The sequence below is a fragment of the Eptesicus fuscus genome, chromosome 3 (genome assembly GCF_027574615.1).
Source record: "Eptesicus fuscus isolate TK198812 chromosome 3, DD_ASM_mEF_20220401, whole genome shotgun sequence".
NCBI classification, from domain to species: Eukaryota; Metazoa; Chordata; class Mammalia; order Chiroptera; family Vespertilionidae; genus Eptesicus; species Eptesicus fuscus.
The window spans coordinates 81,825,908-81,844,769 of record NC_072475.1 but is presented as its reverse complement, the minus strand read 5'-3'; the positions used below and the strand labels follow the sequence as shown (position 1 = coordinate 81,844,769).

The 18,862-nt window shown below is 39.1% G+C and overlaps 1 protein-coding gene and 1 pseudogene across 1 annotated transcript in view; one reads left to right on the top strand and one right to left on the bottom strand.

Annotated features, from left to right (window-relative positions):
* SENP7 (SUMO specific peptidase 7) overlaps positions 1 to 18,862 on the top strand; it is a 163,987-nt gene that overhangs the window by 6,610 nt on the left and 138,515 nt on the right. The window contains exon 2 of the mRNA XM_054714050.1: positions 4,045 to 4,097. Coding sequence (XP_054570025.1) covers positions 4,045 to 4,097 — 53 coding nt within the window. The remainder of the gene's footprint in view (positions 1 to 4,044; positions 4,098 to 18,862) is intronic.
* On the bottom strand, positions 5,563 to 5,658 carry LOC114229621 (small nucleolar RNA SNORA36 family; annotated as a pseudogene).

Genomic DNA, 18,862 nt, shown 5'->3' with positions numbered 1-18,862 from the left:
AAAAAATAACAATAGCCGAAACCGGTTTGGCTCAGTGGATAGAGCGTCGGCCTGCGGACTGAAAGGTCCCAGGTTCGATTCCGGTCAAGGGCATGTACATTGGCTGCGGGCACATCCCTGGTAGGGGGTGTGCAGGAGGCAGCTGGTCGATGTTTCTCTATCATCGATGTTTCTAGCTCTCTATCCCTCTCCCTTCCTCTCTGTAAAAAAATCAATAAAATATATATTTTTTTTTTTAAAAAAAAACAACAACAACAAAAAACACACAAAAATAGTTAAAAAAATAAAAGAGCATTCAGCTTAATATTAAAAACCCTGGTATGTTGTGCCAATAGTTGGTCTTCAGGTACATTCTGGTGTTGCTTGCGATGGGTGCCAGCGAGAGCTTTATATGTATCGCACATGCGCGAGTCAGTGTTTATTTTTAAATTGCCAGTGCGCGTCATATATACCAGCTGGTCGGACGGTCAGATGGACGTATAGTCCGTCACTTAGCCTTTTATATATGTATAATTTACTTAGTTTTGGTTGTCTCTAAGGAATGCTGTTTTATTTTTAAAAAATATATTTTTATTCAGAGAGGAAGGAAGAAGAAGAGAAAGAGAGAAACATCAATGATGAGAGAGAATCATTGATCGGCTGCCTCCTGCATGCCCCATACACTGGGGGATTAAGCCTGCAACTTGGGCAGGGAATCGAATGGTGCTCTCTTGGCTCATAGGTCGATGCTCAACCACTGAGCCATGCTGGCCAGGTGTGGAATGCTATTTCATTAAAAATTATTTAAGATGATTGAAAGCTTACATATAGAGGTTAAAATAATTTTTACATCAGTGTTTGCTTCAAGGAATGAATATAGTGAAATTAATGTTATGTACCATGAACTTAAGAGAAGTTATTTTTACTTTATAAATTTCTGGATAAACTATAATTCATTTATTATAATTGTTGTTTAGGAATACATCCCAAGAAATCAGAAACATCAATCAGAAAGAATATATGCACCCCTATGTTTTTATCTGCACAATTTATATTAGCCAAGATTTGGAAACTGCCTAAGTGCCCGTCAGCAGATGAGTGGGTTAAAAAACTGGTATATCTGCACAATGTGATACTATGCTGCTATAAAATAGAAAGAACTCATCATTTGCAACAGTATGGATGGACCTGGAGAGCATTATGTTAAATGAAATAAGCCAGTCAGTGAAAGATAAAAAATTAAGAAAAACACTTTTAAATTGAGATATTTACATACAGCAGAGTATACTAGTACATATCTCTTATTTTATAAATTTTATTTTTTAAATATTCTTATACATACCTTTAATACATAATTTGATGACTTTTTATACTTATGTACACATACCTGTGTAGTCATCACCAAGATAAAGATATAGAACATTTTCAGCATCTCAGAAGGTTAACTTGTGTCTTGTCCCAGTCAATATTCCTTTCCTCCCTAGATACTCTCTGTTTAGGACTTTTGCCCATTTTGAAGATTGGGTTGTCTTGTCTTTGATTTGTAGGAGTTCTTTATACATTCTGATTATGAGTCAGGTGTATGAATTATTCAGTATTATTAACTATAGTCACTCTGCTGTACATAGGTATATGTACTATAAATAATCATTTTTTCCCCGGTCTGTGGCTTACATTCTCACTCTCTTAACGATGAAGCTTGATGAACAGAAGTTCTTAATTTGAATGAAGCCTAGTTTATTAATGTTTTTCTTTAAATTAGTACTTCTTGTGTCTTGTTTGAGAAATTTTGGCCCACCCCAAGGTCATGAAGATAATTTCCTTTATTTATTGGAAGCTTTATTTATTTTTCTTTGACATTTGAATTTATGATCCAGTTAAAATTAATTTTTGTGTATAGTGCAGAGGTCAAGTTTGTTTATTCATTTATTTTTCCCATTTTGTTATCAAATTGCTTCAGCATGACTTATTGAAAAGACCATCCCTTTATCACTGAATTGCAATGGTGTGTTAGTCATAAATAGATGACCATATATGTGTGGATTTTTATCACTCATTTTTGTTATGAAATATAATATTATGTGATATATTCCAGTAAATTGTAAGTTACAGGAAAGTTACAGTTACAGCTTGAACTGTATCTACTAGTAGTTTGCTCAGTACACTGTACTCATTACCTGACACAGTGCCAGGCAAATGATAGACATTCAATCAATATTTGCTGATTGAATGAATCATAAAAAAAAAACACCCAAAAAAACTACAGCCCTAGCTGGTTTGGCTCAGTGGATAGAATGTCAGCCTATGGACTGAAGGGTCCCAGGCTCGACTCCGGTCAAGGCTACATGCCCCGGTTCTGGGCTAGATTCCCAGTGGGGGGTGTGCAGGAGGCAGCCAATCAGCAATTCTCTCTCATCATTGATGTTTCTATCTTTACCTCTACCTTCCTCTCTTAAATCAATAAAAAAATTCTATGTAATAAAAGTCTAATACAGTAGGTCCTTGGATTACGTTGGAGATTCATTCCTGTGGTGCCACGTAATGCAATTTTCGCCGTAAGTCAAAACCCACCTACGTAAGCACCTATGTCACTCACATGGAGCACATTCACAGCAGTAATGAAGTGAAACAGTAAAAAAAATTTAAAAGAAAGATAACAATTTCTGACCTTTACTTGTAGTAAATAAATAATAAAAAACATAAAGCACATATGTACATATGTTGAAATGACAGAACTTTTTTTTAAATAAATAAATGGGAGATGGCGATGTAACCACAAAATGATGTACGTGGAGTCCAAAGTAACCCAAGGACTGTGTATGCAAATCCACTGAATGGTGGAGGAATGACTGGTGGAACGACCGGTCGCTATGACGTGCATTGACCAGCAGGGGGCAGACGCTCAACACAGGAGCTGCCCCCAGCCTGCAGGCCCCAGGCCAGCCAAGGCGGGTGCCTGGGGGGGCCCCTGATGGCCAGTCGCCCCACAGATTGGCCTTGATTGCCGGCCAGGCCTAGGGACCCTACTCATGCACAAATTTCATGCATCAGGCCTGTAGTATATATAAAAGAAATATTCTAAAAAAATAAAATCTACAGGAAGTCTGAAAAATGTTGGTGAGGAAACACATAAACTGTTCCCAGGTACATAGATGATTAAATAGTAGAATTAAAAGTGTTTTTGTAAAATATTTCAACTTTTAGCTCTCAACTTGTGCTTCTCCCCCACCACTTTTCATCATCATAATTTGATAATTGGTCTGGTTATATGGTTCCACCAATATTTTTTTATTTTATTGATTTTTTACAGAGAGGAAGGGAGAGGGATAGAGAGCTAGAAACATCGATGAGAGAGAAACATTGACCAGCTGCCTCCTGCACACCCCCTACCGGGGATGTGCCCGCAACCAAGGTACATGCCCTTGACCGGAATCGAACCTGGAACCCTTCAGTCCGCAGGCCGACGCTCTATCCACTGAGCCAAACCAGTTTCGGCTCAACCAATATTTATTAAATACTTATTGGATGTTAGGACTTTTTTTTTTTTTTTAAATGTATTTAATTGATTTTTTTACGGAGAAGAAGGGAGAGGGATAGAGAGTTAGAAACATCGATGAAAGAGAAACATTGATCAGCCACCTCCTGCACACCCCCTACTGGGGACGTGCCCGCAACCAAGGTACATGCCCTTGGCCAGGAATAGAACCCGGGACCCTTCAGTCCCCAGGCCGACGCTCTGTCCACTGAGCCAAACCGGCTAGGGCAGATGTTAGGACTTTTGACAGAGAATTTAGTTCTTAGACCCAAGTTTGCCTTTATTTTTTTCAAAATTGTCATCATATATATATATAATTTAATGGAGACCTTTTGTGAGAATCTGCTACTCTTTTTATTATTTTTTGACCTTTATGTTTTTAGTTCATCAGGTTCTGTAAAATGTATCAATATAGATTATAAATCTATCAAGAAGTTAGTTTAAAGCAAAGGATGGCTGTGAAAGGATTTTTTATTTTATTGTTTATCTTATTTAGATATTAAATGATAACTTTTACCATGTCTTTGTAGAAATTGTCACAGAAGGAAAAAGGAAAAAGACTTCATCTTCTGAGTTACATAAGGTATGCATGAATTTTCCTTTTAACCTGTTCATTATCTTTAGAGTTACTAATATTGAAAGTATTTTGGTATTTGTCTTTTAAATAAAATTTTAAAGAAAGTAATGCAAAACTGTAACTAATTAGTGTTTTTATGAGAATGGTGTATCCTAATTAACAGAGGGTTAGCCAGGAAACCTTCTCTGGGACCAGCCTTGTTTGAAATCATTGTAAGATGTACCAGTATATTTTCCAGGCCCCATTATAGATTTTATGTAAAACATAAGAAAGTATTTTTTTGATGACTGCCTCACATTCATTCATTCTAATACTGTAAGTGTCTAAGGGTTATACTCAGGTTATGTACTGAAATTGCTATTTGTAATATGCCCTTTTAAATATTCATTCATTCATTCATTCATTCATTCATTCTTTATAAGCCAAGAGTAGCAAAACAAGCAAAATGAATTTTCTACCTATTTAGGAAGTGTTTAAAAAATTTATCCATTTTTAAAAAGATAATCTTTTTCTCCTCTAGAATTTTGTGATTTAAATGTAGTAGAAACCCTGATTTATGTTGTAACTAGTAGCCCTGCGCATGATTAAATCGTGCTGGTTCCCTAGGCCTAGCTGCAATCAGGGCCGTGTCCGCTGTCCAGCGTCACTCCTCCACCTCTGTGGCCCCTGCCCCATGAACCTCCACGCTAACAGCCCCCACCCCGCAAGGCTCCTCGGCCTCTGCTGCCCACACCCCGCGACGCTCCATGCTCACCGCCCCCGCCCCGTGACTCTCCTCCATCTCACTGCCCTGCGAAGCTCCATGCTCACTGCCCCGCCCCTGCCCCTCCAGGCTCCTCAGCCTCCGCAGTCCCGCCCAGTCACACTGTGAGAGCCGGACTGGTCCTTTGGTCGTTTGGGACCACAGCTCCCTCCTCCCAGCCACCACTGCGGGCGGCCAGGGGCCCACAGCTCCAGCTCCCTCAGCTCCCTAGCCTGGCGTCCGGTCGAGCTGCGGTTGTTACTGGTCGTTACGGACCCAGGGTTTTTATATATTAGGATAACTTAGAGGCTTTTCTCTGAAGCATTTCAAATTATACACAGAAGACTTTTCTTTGGCACAGAGAACTTTAATTTGGTACATTTTGTGGAACAAGGAAGGCTATGAGTGGGAATCAAGAGAATCTTATAAGACCACACAACAGCATGACTTTAGATACTTTATTTCTACCTTGGCTTACTTCAGATCTTTGGAATGTGGTTTCTTTTCTTTTATTTAGAGAGAGGGGAAAAGAGAGGGAGAGAGAGAGAAACATTGATGTGAGAGCGAGATATCGATAGGCTGCCTCCTGTGTACCCCCTACTGGGGTTCAAGCCCACAACCTGGGTATGTGCCCTGACCAGGAATTGAGCTGGCAACGCTTTGGTACACAAGAGGACGCCCAACCAACTGGGCCATATCGGCCAGGGTGTGGTTTCTTCCTTTTTTTTTTTTTGTGGGCTGGGAGGTAAATGAATAAAGCAGTGCTTTCTATCTAGTCATCTCCCCTAGCCTGTGTTTCTGTGTCCCAAAGTTTACACTTTGGAATTGAGATGTGGTTTCTTTATGTAAAATTCTGGATTTAGCTTAAGTGGGGTAAATGAGGGAGATTTTAAAAGATCTTACATTGCTATTATACCCAGTTTTAAGTACCTGTGTACTGACTATTTCTCCTTTTCTGTTTAATATCTTCAGTGAAGTGAAATGCTCTGCTTTATGCTATTGCTTCATACAATTTAATCTGAAATAGTTTTTCTACTATTCCACTATTAGAAATTTATAATATTGAGTAAATACATTTCTCTTTCTTATTTTTAGATGTCCTACAGTAATTTCAACTTTTTCAAGTAACTTTTAATTTCTGTAATTTATAGAAACATTACAGAAATAGTACAGTTCTTGTATACCTTTCACTCAACTTTCTCCAATGTTAATATCTTAGTAACTCCAGTATAAGGATCAAAATTAAGAAATTAACTTTGGTATAATACTTTATTATTTTTTAAATTTATTGATTTTAGAGAGAGAAAAATAGAGAGAGAAACATTGGTTTGTTTTTCCACTTAGTTATGAATTTATTGGTTGATTCTTATATGTGCCCTGACTGGGCATTGAACCCGCAACCTTGGTATATCAGGACCATGCTCTAATCAACTGAGCCACCTGGCCAGGGCTACAATACTTTATTTTATTTACTTATTTTTGGCATCCCTGGGTTGTACAATACTTTACATTAAACTATAGACATTATTTGGATTTCTTCCGTTTTTCTACTAATGTCATTTTTCTGTTCTAGGATTCAATCAAGGAGTTCACATTGTATTTAGTTGTCATGTCTTCTTGATTCCCTGCAGTCTATGACAGTTCTTCAGTCTTTTTTCTTTGATTATGATACTTTTAAAGAGTTCTGGTCAGTATTTTGTCAAATATCCCTCAATTTTGGTTTGTCTCAAGCTTCTTATGATTAAATTAAGGTTATGGGTTTTTGGGAAGAATACAACAGAAGTGATGTGCCCTTCTCAGTGTATCCTATCATGGGTACGTGATGATCATAAGTCTTATTGGTGCTGTCAATCTTGATCATCTGCTGAAGATGGTGTTTGTGCCCTAACTGGTTTGGCTCAGTGGATAGAGCGTCGGCCTGTGGACTGAAAGATCCCAGGTTCGATTCCGGTCAAGAGCATGTACCTTGGTTGCGGGCACATCCCTAGTAGGTGGTGTGCAGGAGGCAGCTGATTGATGTTTCTCTCTCGATGTTTCTAACTCTCTATCCCTCTCCTTTCCTCTCTGTAAAAAATCAATAAAAAAAAAAAAATAAAAGATGGTGTTTGCCTGGTTACTTCATTGTAAAATTACTCCTTCCCTTTGTAATAAATAGATACCTTGGGAGAGATAGTTTGAATCTATACAAGTATGCTTTTATCCTTTTAAATTTATCTTTATTGATGAAAGTATTACATATGTCCCTTTTTTTCCCCATTGACGTCCTGTCTTTTTTTTTTTTAATCCTCACCTGAGGATATTTTTTCCATTCATTTTTTTTTTTTTTTTTTTAGAGGAGTGAAAGGAAGGGAAGAAGGGGGAGGCAGAGAGAGAGAAACATTGATGTGAGAGACACATCAATTGGTTGCCTCTTGACTGGAGCCAGGGGGGATCAAACCCACAACCCAGGTATGTGCCCTGGCCAGGAATTGAACCCACAACCCCTTAGTATACAGGACAACACTCGAACCAACTGAGCCACACTGGCCAGGCCCCCCTTCCTTATTTTTAACTTTAAAAAATGTCTCTCATTATCTACAAATATATTAGTTGGTCAATAATATACATATAAAGTTATATTACTGCATTTTATTTTTATTTATTTACTTATTTAGTGATTTTTAGAGGACATTTATTAAAGCTGGGGATAGTGAAACAAGGACGGGCCTAAAACAAGAAGCAACAGGGAAGAGACTAGGTGGGGAAATAAACCTAGATTCAGCTGCTTTGCCTCACTAAGAAATCAGAGAAAAGGGGACCTTGGGGATAGGTTTGGGTGGTTAACTAGGGATGAGCTGCTGCTGCCCATTGCTCCCCTGGTCACAAGCCTTGGAGGGTCCCTCAGAGTTTAGGAGATGTATGCCTGTGAGGGAGGGGGAAGAAGAGGGGCAAGAGAAAGGCACGGGTGTGCTCCTGGGAGGGAGAGTGCCTGAACTATTGCATTTTAAAAATGTGGAATTTCTTAAGAAATCGGCATATTAAATTCATGTTAGTAGTTTATATTATTGCCTTTTCTCTTAAGCCAGCTAGGGAAATAAATTACTGAAAGGATTAAAGCATTGATGGATATAAGGACAAGACACTGATACTATTTTGAGTGTAAAGTATTTAAAAATATTTCTAAAGCAAAACTGGCTTGTTGCAAAGAAATTAGAAAATTCCATTGAGCAAAAATTCAGTTGGGTTGTGTCTTCCCAGACACAACCAAAATTAATACTTAGTTGTATAGCCTTCTAATTTGCCCATCTAAATGTTAAAAGAACAGAAAACCACAAAATACTGTTTTATAATTTGCTTTTTCTACTTAACTATGTTGTGAATATCATTTTCTAAAATCAAATTCAAGGCATTGCTCCGTTAGGTATGCATTGAATGCTTAACATGTATTAGACACACATAAGTATACCAGGGAAGCAGTGGCAAACATAGAAAAAAGAAAAGAGTTTATTTGAGCAAAACTGACAACATCTGGGGAGCTAGCTCAAATGCTCCAGAGAATAACAGTTTGTCAGCTTCTTTTATGCATTTGAAATTAAGGAGGGGGTGTAAGAAAGATTGGAGAAAGGAAGGTGAGGAATAAATTATAGGATAGTTAACAAGATTATGTGCTTTCAAAATGTTATGAGTGTTGCCCTGGCTGAGTAACAGTTCGTTAGAGCATTGTCCCGATATGCCAAGGTTGAGGGTTCGATCCCTGGTCAGGGCACATACAAGGAACGACAAGTTGATGTTTCTCTCTTTCTCTCTTGATGTTCCTTTTCTCTCTCTCTCTCTCTCTCTCTGTCTCTCTCTCTCTATATATATATATATATATATATATATATATCTCCCCTCTTCCTTTCTTAAAAAAATCAATCAATAAAAAAAATCAATAAATAAAATTTAAAAAATTGTTATGAGGGTTAATACCCTCTTCGAGGGGTGTTTAATATTTCAAAGCTTTGTTAACCTGGTTGCACAAGAATGTGGATGGGGTTTGCTTAAAACCTTTATCTAAGGAAGTTATAGGCTTAGGGCATGAGTACCCTACATGACCTGCTGAGTTAGGAATTTATTCAGACCACCCTGTGAGGTTACTTTTATCCACAGTTCCCCTTTTTGCTTGTAAATCTGAAGGATGCATTGATGACCAACCTTTTGGTCAGACAGTGTGAACTCACAGTGCTGGGAAGGCTCATTCCTAGGAAGTTTCAGTGTTGATGTTGTCTTGTTTACATTGGAGATGGCACAATACTGTAACCATGGGATCTGTGTTGAGGCCAAATTTTCCTCAAATGGGATGGGCAGGTAAATGGAAGGCAGTCAGGTCTTATGGCTTTCACCGTGTGTGTGTGTGTGTGTGTGTGTGTGTGTGTGTGTGTGTGTGTGTGAGAGAGAGAGAGAGAGAGAGAGAGAGAGAGAGCAAGCGAGCGAGCTCTGGATTATTTCTATCCTGTCAACTATCATGATCCGAGTTTTGCCTTTTGTCCCATTTTTTCTCTTTTTAACATTTAAAAAAATATATTTTTATTGATTTCAGAGAGGAAGGGAGAGGGAGAGAGAGATAGAAACATCAGTGATGCAAGAGAATCATTGATCAGCTGCCTCCTGCGTGCCCCACACTGGGGATCAAGCCCACAACCGGGCATGTGCCCTGATTGGGAATCAAACCATGACTTCCTGGTTGATAGGTCGATGCTCAACAGCCGGTTGGACAGTCCCATTTTTTCATACTTGGTGTCTAGTATAACATTTACATAGACTATAAAACAGTATTATTAACAGTTATTTTATACATGTTGAGTAATCATAAAGTTGGACTATATAGAGAAACCCAAAGAACAAGTGTAACAATTATGACTAATAGCATTAGCAGACAGAGAAAGACAATCAAACAAAATGGATTCTGGCATGGCCGGTGTGGTTCAGCTGTTGAACTTTGACCTAGGAACCAAGAGGATACTGATTTGATTCCAGGTAAGGGCACATTCCTGGGTTGTTAGGCTCGATCCCCAGTGGGGAGTGTGCAGGAGGCAGCCGATTGATGATGTTTCTCTCTCATTAATGTTCCTGTCTCTCTATCCCTCTCCTTTCCTCTCTCTCTAAAAATCAATAAAAACATATTTAAAAACCAATAACAACAAAATGGATTCTGAGTTCAATATTAATCCATAGGTGCATAGGCCTTGTTGATGTCATAGGATAACTGTCCTATTTCTGGTGTTGGTTGCCTCTGATCCTTGATGAATCTTTGATATCCGTAGACAGGGGTAAATGTGCATTTGTGGTTCGGTGCCTGATAAGTTTCCTTTCAATGAGGTTAGAGAGTATCTTTTATTTGATGTCATTTCCAAAAAACACAAAAATCTCTAGGTGATAGTGATTTTTAAAGTCTTTGCTCTATGATCTTGCTATGAAAGGAAGTGGTTACCAACTTGGCATTTTCTTTTAAAAAATATTTCTGTTGATTGCAGAGAAAGGAAGGGAGAGCGAGAGAGAGAGAGAAACATCAATGATGAGAGCGAATCATCGATTGGCTGCCTCCTGCATACCTCCTACTGGGGATCGAGTCTACAAACCAGGCATGCGCCCTAACTGGGAATCAGACCCTTGGCCTCCTGGTTCATGGGTCAACACTCAACCACTGAGCCAAACCAGCAGGGCATTGGCATTTTCTTGAAGCGACTATCAAACTTTGGCAATAGTATGTCTCCTTTAAGTAATGGCAGCTCGTAAGTTTCTTCATCTAAGTCCAGCTTAAATGCACTGTGGTTCATGAAGGAATGCAAAAGAACAAAAAAATGGGGAGCCAGAGAGCAGGGAAACCAAGCAGCTGTCTTAGGTTTCCTGTAGCCTCTACTATTCATTTAATTTAAAACTATTGTTTACCCATGCAACATATCCTAAAAGTTTTTCTATATATATATCTATACTAATAAAAGGATAATATGCTAATTAGACCGGGACACCTTCCAGGAGACCTTCTGGACCTCCTTCTGGACAAAGCCACAGTGGTGGGGCTGAGGCAGAGGCAGTTAGGGCGATCAGGCTAGGAGGGGAGTGCAGTTGGGGATGATCAGGCCGGTGTGGGGGGGCAGTTGTGGGCAAGCAGGCTGGCGGGGGGTGGGGGTGGGGCGCAGTTGTGGGATTGGACCTAAACTGGGAGTCAGACATACTCCAAGGGGTCCCAGATTGGAGAGGGTGCAGGCCAGGCTGAGGGACACACCCCCTGCGCACGAATTTCGTACACCGGGCCGTGTGTGTGTGTGTGTGTGTGTGTGTGTGTGTGTGTGTGTGTGTGTATGTGTGTGTATGAGATTTTTAACCCTTAAAACCTCCATGTCTAAAGAAAACTAAGAAGTAATCAGCATTCTTTAGCTTGGACATTTTTATAACCTCTAGAAACATTTTCTTTTTTAAAATATATTTTTATTGATTTCAGAGAAGAAGGAAGAGGGAGAGAGAGAGAGAGAAACATCAATGATGAGAGAGAATCATTGACCAGCTGCTTCCTGCACGCCCCTGCTGGGAATCGAGCCTGCAACCCGGGCATGTGACCCCAACTGGACTCGAACCTGGGACCCTTCAGTCCACAGGCTGACGCTCTATCCACTGAGCCAAACCGGCCAGGGCTAGAAACATTTTCATAGATACAAATGTCAATTATTAACATGGACTTATTTAAAAATATATTTTTATTGATTTCAAAGAGAGGAAGGGAGAGGGAGAGAGAGATAGAAACATCAATGAGAATCATCGATCGGCTGCCTCCTGCACACCCCCTATTAGGGATCAAGCCCCCCACCTAGGCATGCCCCTACTGGGAAAGGTACCATTACCTCCTGGTTCATGGGTCAACTCTCAACCACTGAGTCACACCAACTGGGCTCTAATAATTTTTATCCCCCACTCATTCTGCCTAACTTTATAGCCATATTTTTCTTCTTTCTAATTGTGTGTGCAAAAGATTAATTTAGAAATATCAAAGGTTCCTCATCTTGACCATCTTAGTTATAAATGGGAGTCTGACTATATGGGGCTTATTGTCCTTGGAGGACCAATTTCCCATGTTAATTTGAAATCTGCAGAGTGAACAAACTTCGAGGGAAAACCAGTGTTTACCTGCATGTCTCTGTACCAGCTAAATGTGGATGTCCATATAGAACTTTTTTTTCCTCAGGCCACAGTTGTAAACATTTTTAATGATTGCCTTACATTCTCTTATATGAGTGTATTACAGTTAATTTAACCAATATCCTGTTGTTATAATTTAAGTTGTTTTCAAATTAAAAAAAATTATAAATAGTGCTGCAGTCATTCTTGTCACTAAATCTTTGGAACATCATTACTAAATTATTCTTGGCCTTTAGATGGAAGCTGAATGTAGATTGATTCAAGGCTGATCTCTGGATAGATGTGGAGTAAAGAGTATGAATACTTTAAATTCTGCTAATGGGGTGATCCATAGTCTTTGGATTTGTACACGGGTAACTTGATACTGTATTTTAAAAACAAATTTAGTTTAATTTTTTTCCCCATCACCATTTATCCCCTCTATGCTATCTTCTACCTCCACCCATCCCCCTCCACCCCTTGATATTTTAGTTTGAACACTGAAAACAAGACTTAAATTTTTCCTTGGTAAGTCATAGCCATATCTGTGGGCAAACCTCCAATTTTCTTCAAAGAATAGATTTATATCTATGTAGTATCTGAGCAACTATGTGATTAAGATATTCAAGTTCTATATTAAGAACATGGCAAAGACCAGTTCAGCCTGAATAGTTTGAAGAGTATATGTTAGCCTGTGGCCAGGAGCTCAGTTGGTTAGAGCGTTGTCACAATACACCAAGGTAGTGGGTTGGATCTCTGGTTAGGGCACATACAAAAAGCATAAATGAATGTATAAGTAAATAGGACAACAAATTGATGTTTCTCATCTCTCTCTCTCAAATCAATAATAAAAAAAAGTATGTGTTAACAATGTGTTAGTTTCAGTATAATCCAGCATATATTTTTTTCCTGGATTATCTGCTTTTGATAGCATTCTCTTTTTGAGGATATATTAAAATGAATTAGGTTTGAAATGAACCTCAAAGTAACTATGAATTGATTTGCTAAATGGCTTGTGTAGTTTTACATCTGAACATTAATAAATAAAAATAAAGGTTCTTGAGCTTTGTTTTTGGGAAGTTATTAGAGTTCTATCAATGTAAATATTACTTGAAGGGAAAGGAATTTAGAACCCATTTTGCCTTAAAAGATTAAATTTCAATCTTTAAAGTATAATGAGACTATTAAAAATACTTATATATTAGAAGTCAATTTTGATTCTTGTAAAAGATGCTTTGTTGAATCAATACCTTGGAAGCTTTGTTAATTGTACACAGTTGAGACTCTGATTAAAATTTGTCTAAGAAGAGGTTAGATTGTTGCAAAAAGGCTTACATATTTTTGACTGGCTAATGATTAAGAAAAAATTGAATATAGAAAAAATTGACAGTAGTTAGTTGTACCTGAAATCTGCTTGCCATTCATATACAGTATTAGAGTGAGAGACTTAATTATATTGACCAGGAAGCTGAAAGATAGATTTTTCTGGAGCTTTAAATGTTTTTTTGTTCCTTGCCTTTAATAACTATATGGATTTGTAAACTTAAGAAAACAAAAAAATGAAAATAAAAATCACTTCTTAACTTTCAGAGATAATCACTGATAAAGATATTTGTGTATATTCTTCCATATTTTTTTCTGTACTTGGAATTTTTGCATTTCATCAAGGTTGTCCAATTTGTTGGCATATAGTTGTTCATAGTATCCTATATAATAAAAGGGTAAAATGCAAATTGACCCTAACAGCGGAACGATCAGAAAACTGCTCGAACAGTCACTATAAGGTGCACTGACCACCTCTCAGTCCCTTTCCCTGCCCGGCAGGCTCCGATCGCCTGATGGCGAACGGGGAACCAGAGGTGGGTGGTGGCGGGGGGCAGGGCCGGCTGCAGGCAGCCGGGGAAGATGGCCCTGACCACAGGCCAGGTCTAGGGACGGTATCTGCACATGAATTTCATGCGCCGGGCCTCTAGTTTACTTATAATCCTTTGTATTTCTGTGATGTCACTTGTTACTTTGTGGGTTCTCTCTCTTTGTTTCTTGATGAGTCTGGTTAATGGTTTATCAATCTTGTTTACTTTTTCAAAGAACCAACTCTTAGTTTTATTGACCTTTTGAATTGTTTCTTTTAGATTTTACTTCATTTATTTCTGCTCTGATATTTATTATTTCCTTCTTTCTACTTAAAATCTGGGCTTCATTTGTTGTTCTTTTTCAGGTTCCTATAAGTGAAAAGTTAGATTGTTCATTTGAGCTTTTTCTTGTTTATTGAGATAGGCCTGGAATGCTATGAATTTCCATTTTAGGACTGCTTTCCCTGTGTTCCACAGATTTTGGGTTGCTGTTTTCTCATTTTCATTTTTTTTTTTTTTATCTTATATGCGCGTTTATTCCAATACTGCCAGCAGTATGGGAGAGCAGCAGGTCATCCACAAAAATCTGCTCTTCAGCCCTAGCCTGTTTGGCTGCGTGGATAGATTGCCGGCCTGCAGACTGATAGGTCCCAGGTTCGATTCTGGTCAAGGGCACATGCCCAGGTTGCAGGAGGCAGCCAATCAATGATTCTTTCTTATCATTGATGTTTCTATCCTTTTCTCCCTTTCCCTTCATCTCTGAAATCAATAAAAATATGTTTTAAAAAAATCTGCTCTGTAGCCCTCCATAAGTCAGCTGCTTATGTAGGGTAGGACAAGGATAACATGGGGAAGTAGGGATTACAGGCATGGGGAAGTAGGAGGCTGGGGTGGGACTCCATTGTTTGGGCAACAAGATGGTTAATATTTTCATAATAAAAGCGTAATAGGCTAATTAGACTGGATGTCTTTCCGGACATCCTGCCAGATGATCTTCTGGCCAAAGCCGGGGCTGCAAGGGAAGCCTGGGTCCTGGGTGCCAGAGGGAAGTCGGTGCCGGCAGCTGGGGGAAGGAAGGCCTATTCTTGCACAAATTTCGTGCATTGGGCCTCTAGTCTTTTCATAACAGGCAGTTCTTGAGTGAGAATGGTTCCAAGGTTGACTCCTAGGTTCAAGGTTGACTCCCAGGTCCTGGGGGCTTACAACTCCGAGCCAGGTCAGAATATCCTTTCTTTAACCAACACAAGGCAATCATGGTTAACAGCATGATTAATATTTCCTATAATCATAGCTAGTCTCCAATATTCTGTTTTTGCCCCTAACATTTCCACACTTCTATTTCTATCAACTCATATCTATAAAATTACTTTTAGATGAAAAGTCTCATCCTGCTGGACTGCATCTTCTTCTGCTTTGAAAGCAGTTCCCAGGGTTGGAATTCACCAAGTGCAGGATCTTGGATATGTTTTCTATCAACTGAGAATTGCCAGAAAGATTAAAACAGCACATTCCTTTAATTCCTCACAATCATGGTTATGCTGCAGCAGCAAATAATCTATTGCTGCCAGATTTTCTAGAACTGCCTCTGACCTGGATCAGCTCTTGATTTATCCCATGTATGGCCCTGGAAGGTGGCATGCCAGGGCTTTTACCACGCTACAATCCAGCCGGGTCACTTCTCCATTAAGGGAGTGTAGAAGCAATGCCAGCATAACAAAGCAATACAGTCAGCAGGGCTCCACAGGTGGAGATGATCATTGCAGTCCGGTGCCATGGCCTTGAGAAAGTCTCTTTTGGTTCAGACCCTGTGATGTTTCTGAGGCATAAAGACAGTCAGTCATCATAAGGAACAGGGCCCCTGGTGCTGTTAGCAGGGATAAATAGTTCTCCCACGTATCAGAAACCAGCCAGCTGGCAGCTTAGTATGTCCATTACTAGAAGGGAAGGTGACATTATCAGAACAATTCATAAGGTAGTTATTAGATACTGAAAGACAATAACTAGAATACTCAGTAAGAGTCAGACATTTACCACAGGGAACTACTGCTGTAACCTTTAGAGCAAGCAAGTCAAACTTAAAGGCTAACACGGGCCAAATAAACAAGTTTTGAGTTTATGTGGGCTGCAAAAGAAACAAAAGCTTCAATTTTCATAGAAACGAAGGTTTATTTTGATAGAGACATGCTGGATACAAAGGGTTGAAATAGATGAGTAATCGTTAACATAAAATAATAGAACATTTTAATAAAAATTAATATATTTTCTTGAACATTAACTTACCAGACACTGAATAACTGCACAAATTAATAAGCATAATGTGAATCTATTTTTCTTGTTCTCCGAAAGCAAAATGTTTCCTTTTGCGCACACCAAACAAGCCAGTACAAGACTAATGACGTGGCAATCAGCGGCTAAAATATTCACTGCTAGTATTAGTGAAGAGAAATGGTACGCCTGCATGTAAGGTGCATAGGGAAATGAAAGCAACATGATTATAGTAATCAGTCATTAGTGAATGTTGTAGTTTGTTATTAATAAGTAGAGACCCAGTGCACGGAAATTCCTCACAATCATGGCCTGTGGGGATTGGGCCGAAACCAGCTGTCTGACACCCCCTGAAGGATCCCAGATTGTGAGAGGGCGCAGGCCAGGCCAAGGGACCCCACTGGTGCATGATTGGACCAGGGAGGGCTCCAGGGCATGTCCGGCCCATCTCACCTAGTCCTGATCATCCAGACCCCAGCAGCAAGCTAACCTACCAGTTGGTGCCTGTCATAGCAACTTGTCGAACGGTCAAACGAACTGTTGGACACTTAGCATACTAGGCTTTTATTATATAGGATTATGTATAACAGGATATTGTAAAAATTAAGTTATGAAATTTTTATTAAAACATTTCTTACATAACGTTATATTGGCTGGGCCGTAAAAATATTCCTTGTGGGCTGTATGCAGGAAACATCCTTGCATCTTTTTCCCAGACAGTGGGTTCCAACATATAAAGGTGCCTGAATATAAGTTCCCAAAATGAATGGGATAATTCTATATATTATTTTTTTAAAAGAAATTTTATGACACATATGTGTTTTTTAAAAATATATATTTTATTGATTTTTTACAGAGAGGAAGGGAGAGTGATAGAGAGTTAGAAATATCGATCAGCTGCCTCTTGCACACTCCCTACTGGGTACATGCAACTAAGGTACATGTACCCAGTAGGGAACTTGACCGGAATCGGACCTGGGACCCTTGAGTCCGCAGGCTGACGCTCTATCCACTGAGCCACACCGGTTAGGGCAATTCTATATATTATTAGTAGGTGTTCCAACTCCTACTCAGCAAAATGTAAAGGTCAGTTCTACACAGGTTCCTCCATTGCCTGCTTCAGAGCAGTTGGAGTGGTGAGAAGCATGCCTCAGGCTCTCATCCATTTCTCCTCAGGTTGGCTCATCATCCTTGATCTGCTCAGGTCTGTCTAAGGATCTCGTCTCTGAATTCTTCCAGAGAAAATTCTTCTATAACTGCTTCATGCTGAGGTGGAATGAAGGTTTTCCTTTAGAGCCAAGAGATCCTTGCTCTTTGTCAGAGGGACGATGAGGCCTGGTCACAGAAGGAGGTGGCAGTGGCCTCTAGAGGTGGTATTCCTTGAGTGAGAGTAGGGCTTGTAACCTTGGCTGGCAGGTGCCCATGATCTCTTGGCTGCAGCGGTGTCAGAAGTTAGCCGTGTCCTAGCTGATAATTTCACAAGGCCCGGTCTTCAGAACTCATATTTGGTCTCGCTCCAGGTCTCATGGATGTACTTCAACTTACGTCTGCCTCATTTCTCGCCTGATGTGTGGACTGAGGACTGTGGTCATTTTCATTTTTTTCAAGTTATCTTTTGATTTCTTCCTTGATTTCATTGTTAACCCATTCATTGTTCAGTAACATGTAATTTAGCCTCCACGTGTTGAATGTTTTTCAGTGTTTTTATTGCTGATTTCTAGTTTTATGCCATTATGATCCAAGAAGATGCTTGATATGAGTTCAGTCTTTTTGAACTTGTGGAGACTTACTTTGTGTCCTAACATGTGGTCTGTCTTTGAGAATGTATTGTGTGCACTTGAGAAGAATGCATATTGTGCAGCTTTGTGGTAAATGTTCTGTAAATGTTAATGAAACCCATCTGATCTAGTGTGCCATTTAAGGTAGCTGTTTCCTTGTTGATTTTTTTTGTCTGGAAGATCTATCTAATGATGTCAGTGGAGTGGTCAAGTCCCCTACTATGACTGTATTGCTTGTCCATCTCTCCCTTAAAGACCTCCAAGAGTTTTTTTATATATTTAGGTGCTCCTACTATAATAGCTTTTACATCTTTGGACATGACTAATCTTTGATTAGGGTCAAATTATGAATCATTCTGATATTTAGAACGAGACAGCCCACAATCAAATAGCATTCCAATTTATTGTTAGGAGAAGAGAATGTGGCTTAGCCTCTAAAATAGAAAATATAATAAGAGATTTGAGAAGTGGTTAAAAGGACACAAGTCACTGTTACGGGTAACCATACTCATATGGACTACAGTGTAGTCACAAGATACATGCATTTAGTTTATGTAAATTTCAATTATATATTTTAAGGTATTTATTTATTTTTATTAATTTTAGGGAGAGAGGGGACTAGAGAGAGAGAGAGAGAAAAAAAAAGAGAGAAAGTTAGATAGATAGAGAAATATCTGTTGTTCTACATATTTATGCATTCCTTGGTTGTTGTATGTGCCCTGACTGGGGATTGAACCTGCAACCTTGGCATAATGGGACAATGCTCAAACCAACTGAGCTACCCAGTCATGGCAAAGAGGTACATTGTTATACAGAATAGGTATAATTAAGAAATTACTGGTACACAGGAGGATTAATTCAGAGTTGCTCATGAAATAAAAGAGCTGAGATACACTTCAAATTTATTCTGTCCTTTTGACTTATGCTTTACTCTCATTGAAATTAACTTAGGTTGTCACTGTTTGTAATTCACATAGTGCTTATTATATGCTATATTTTGTA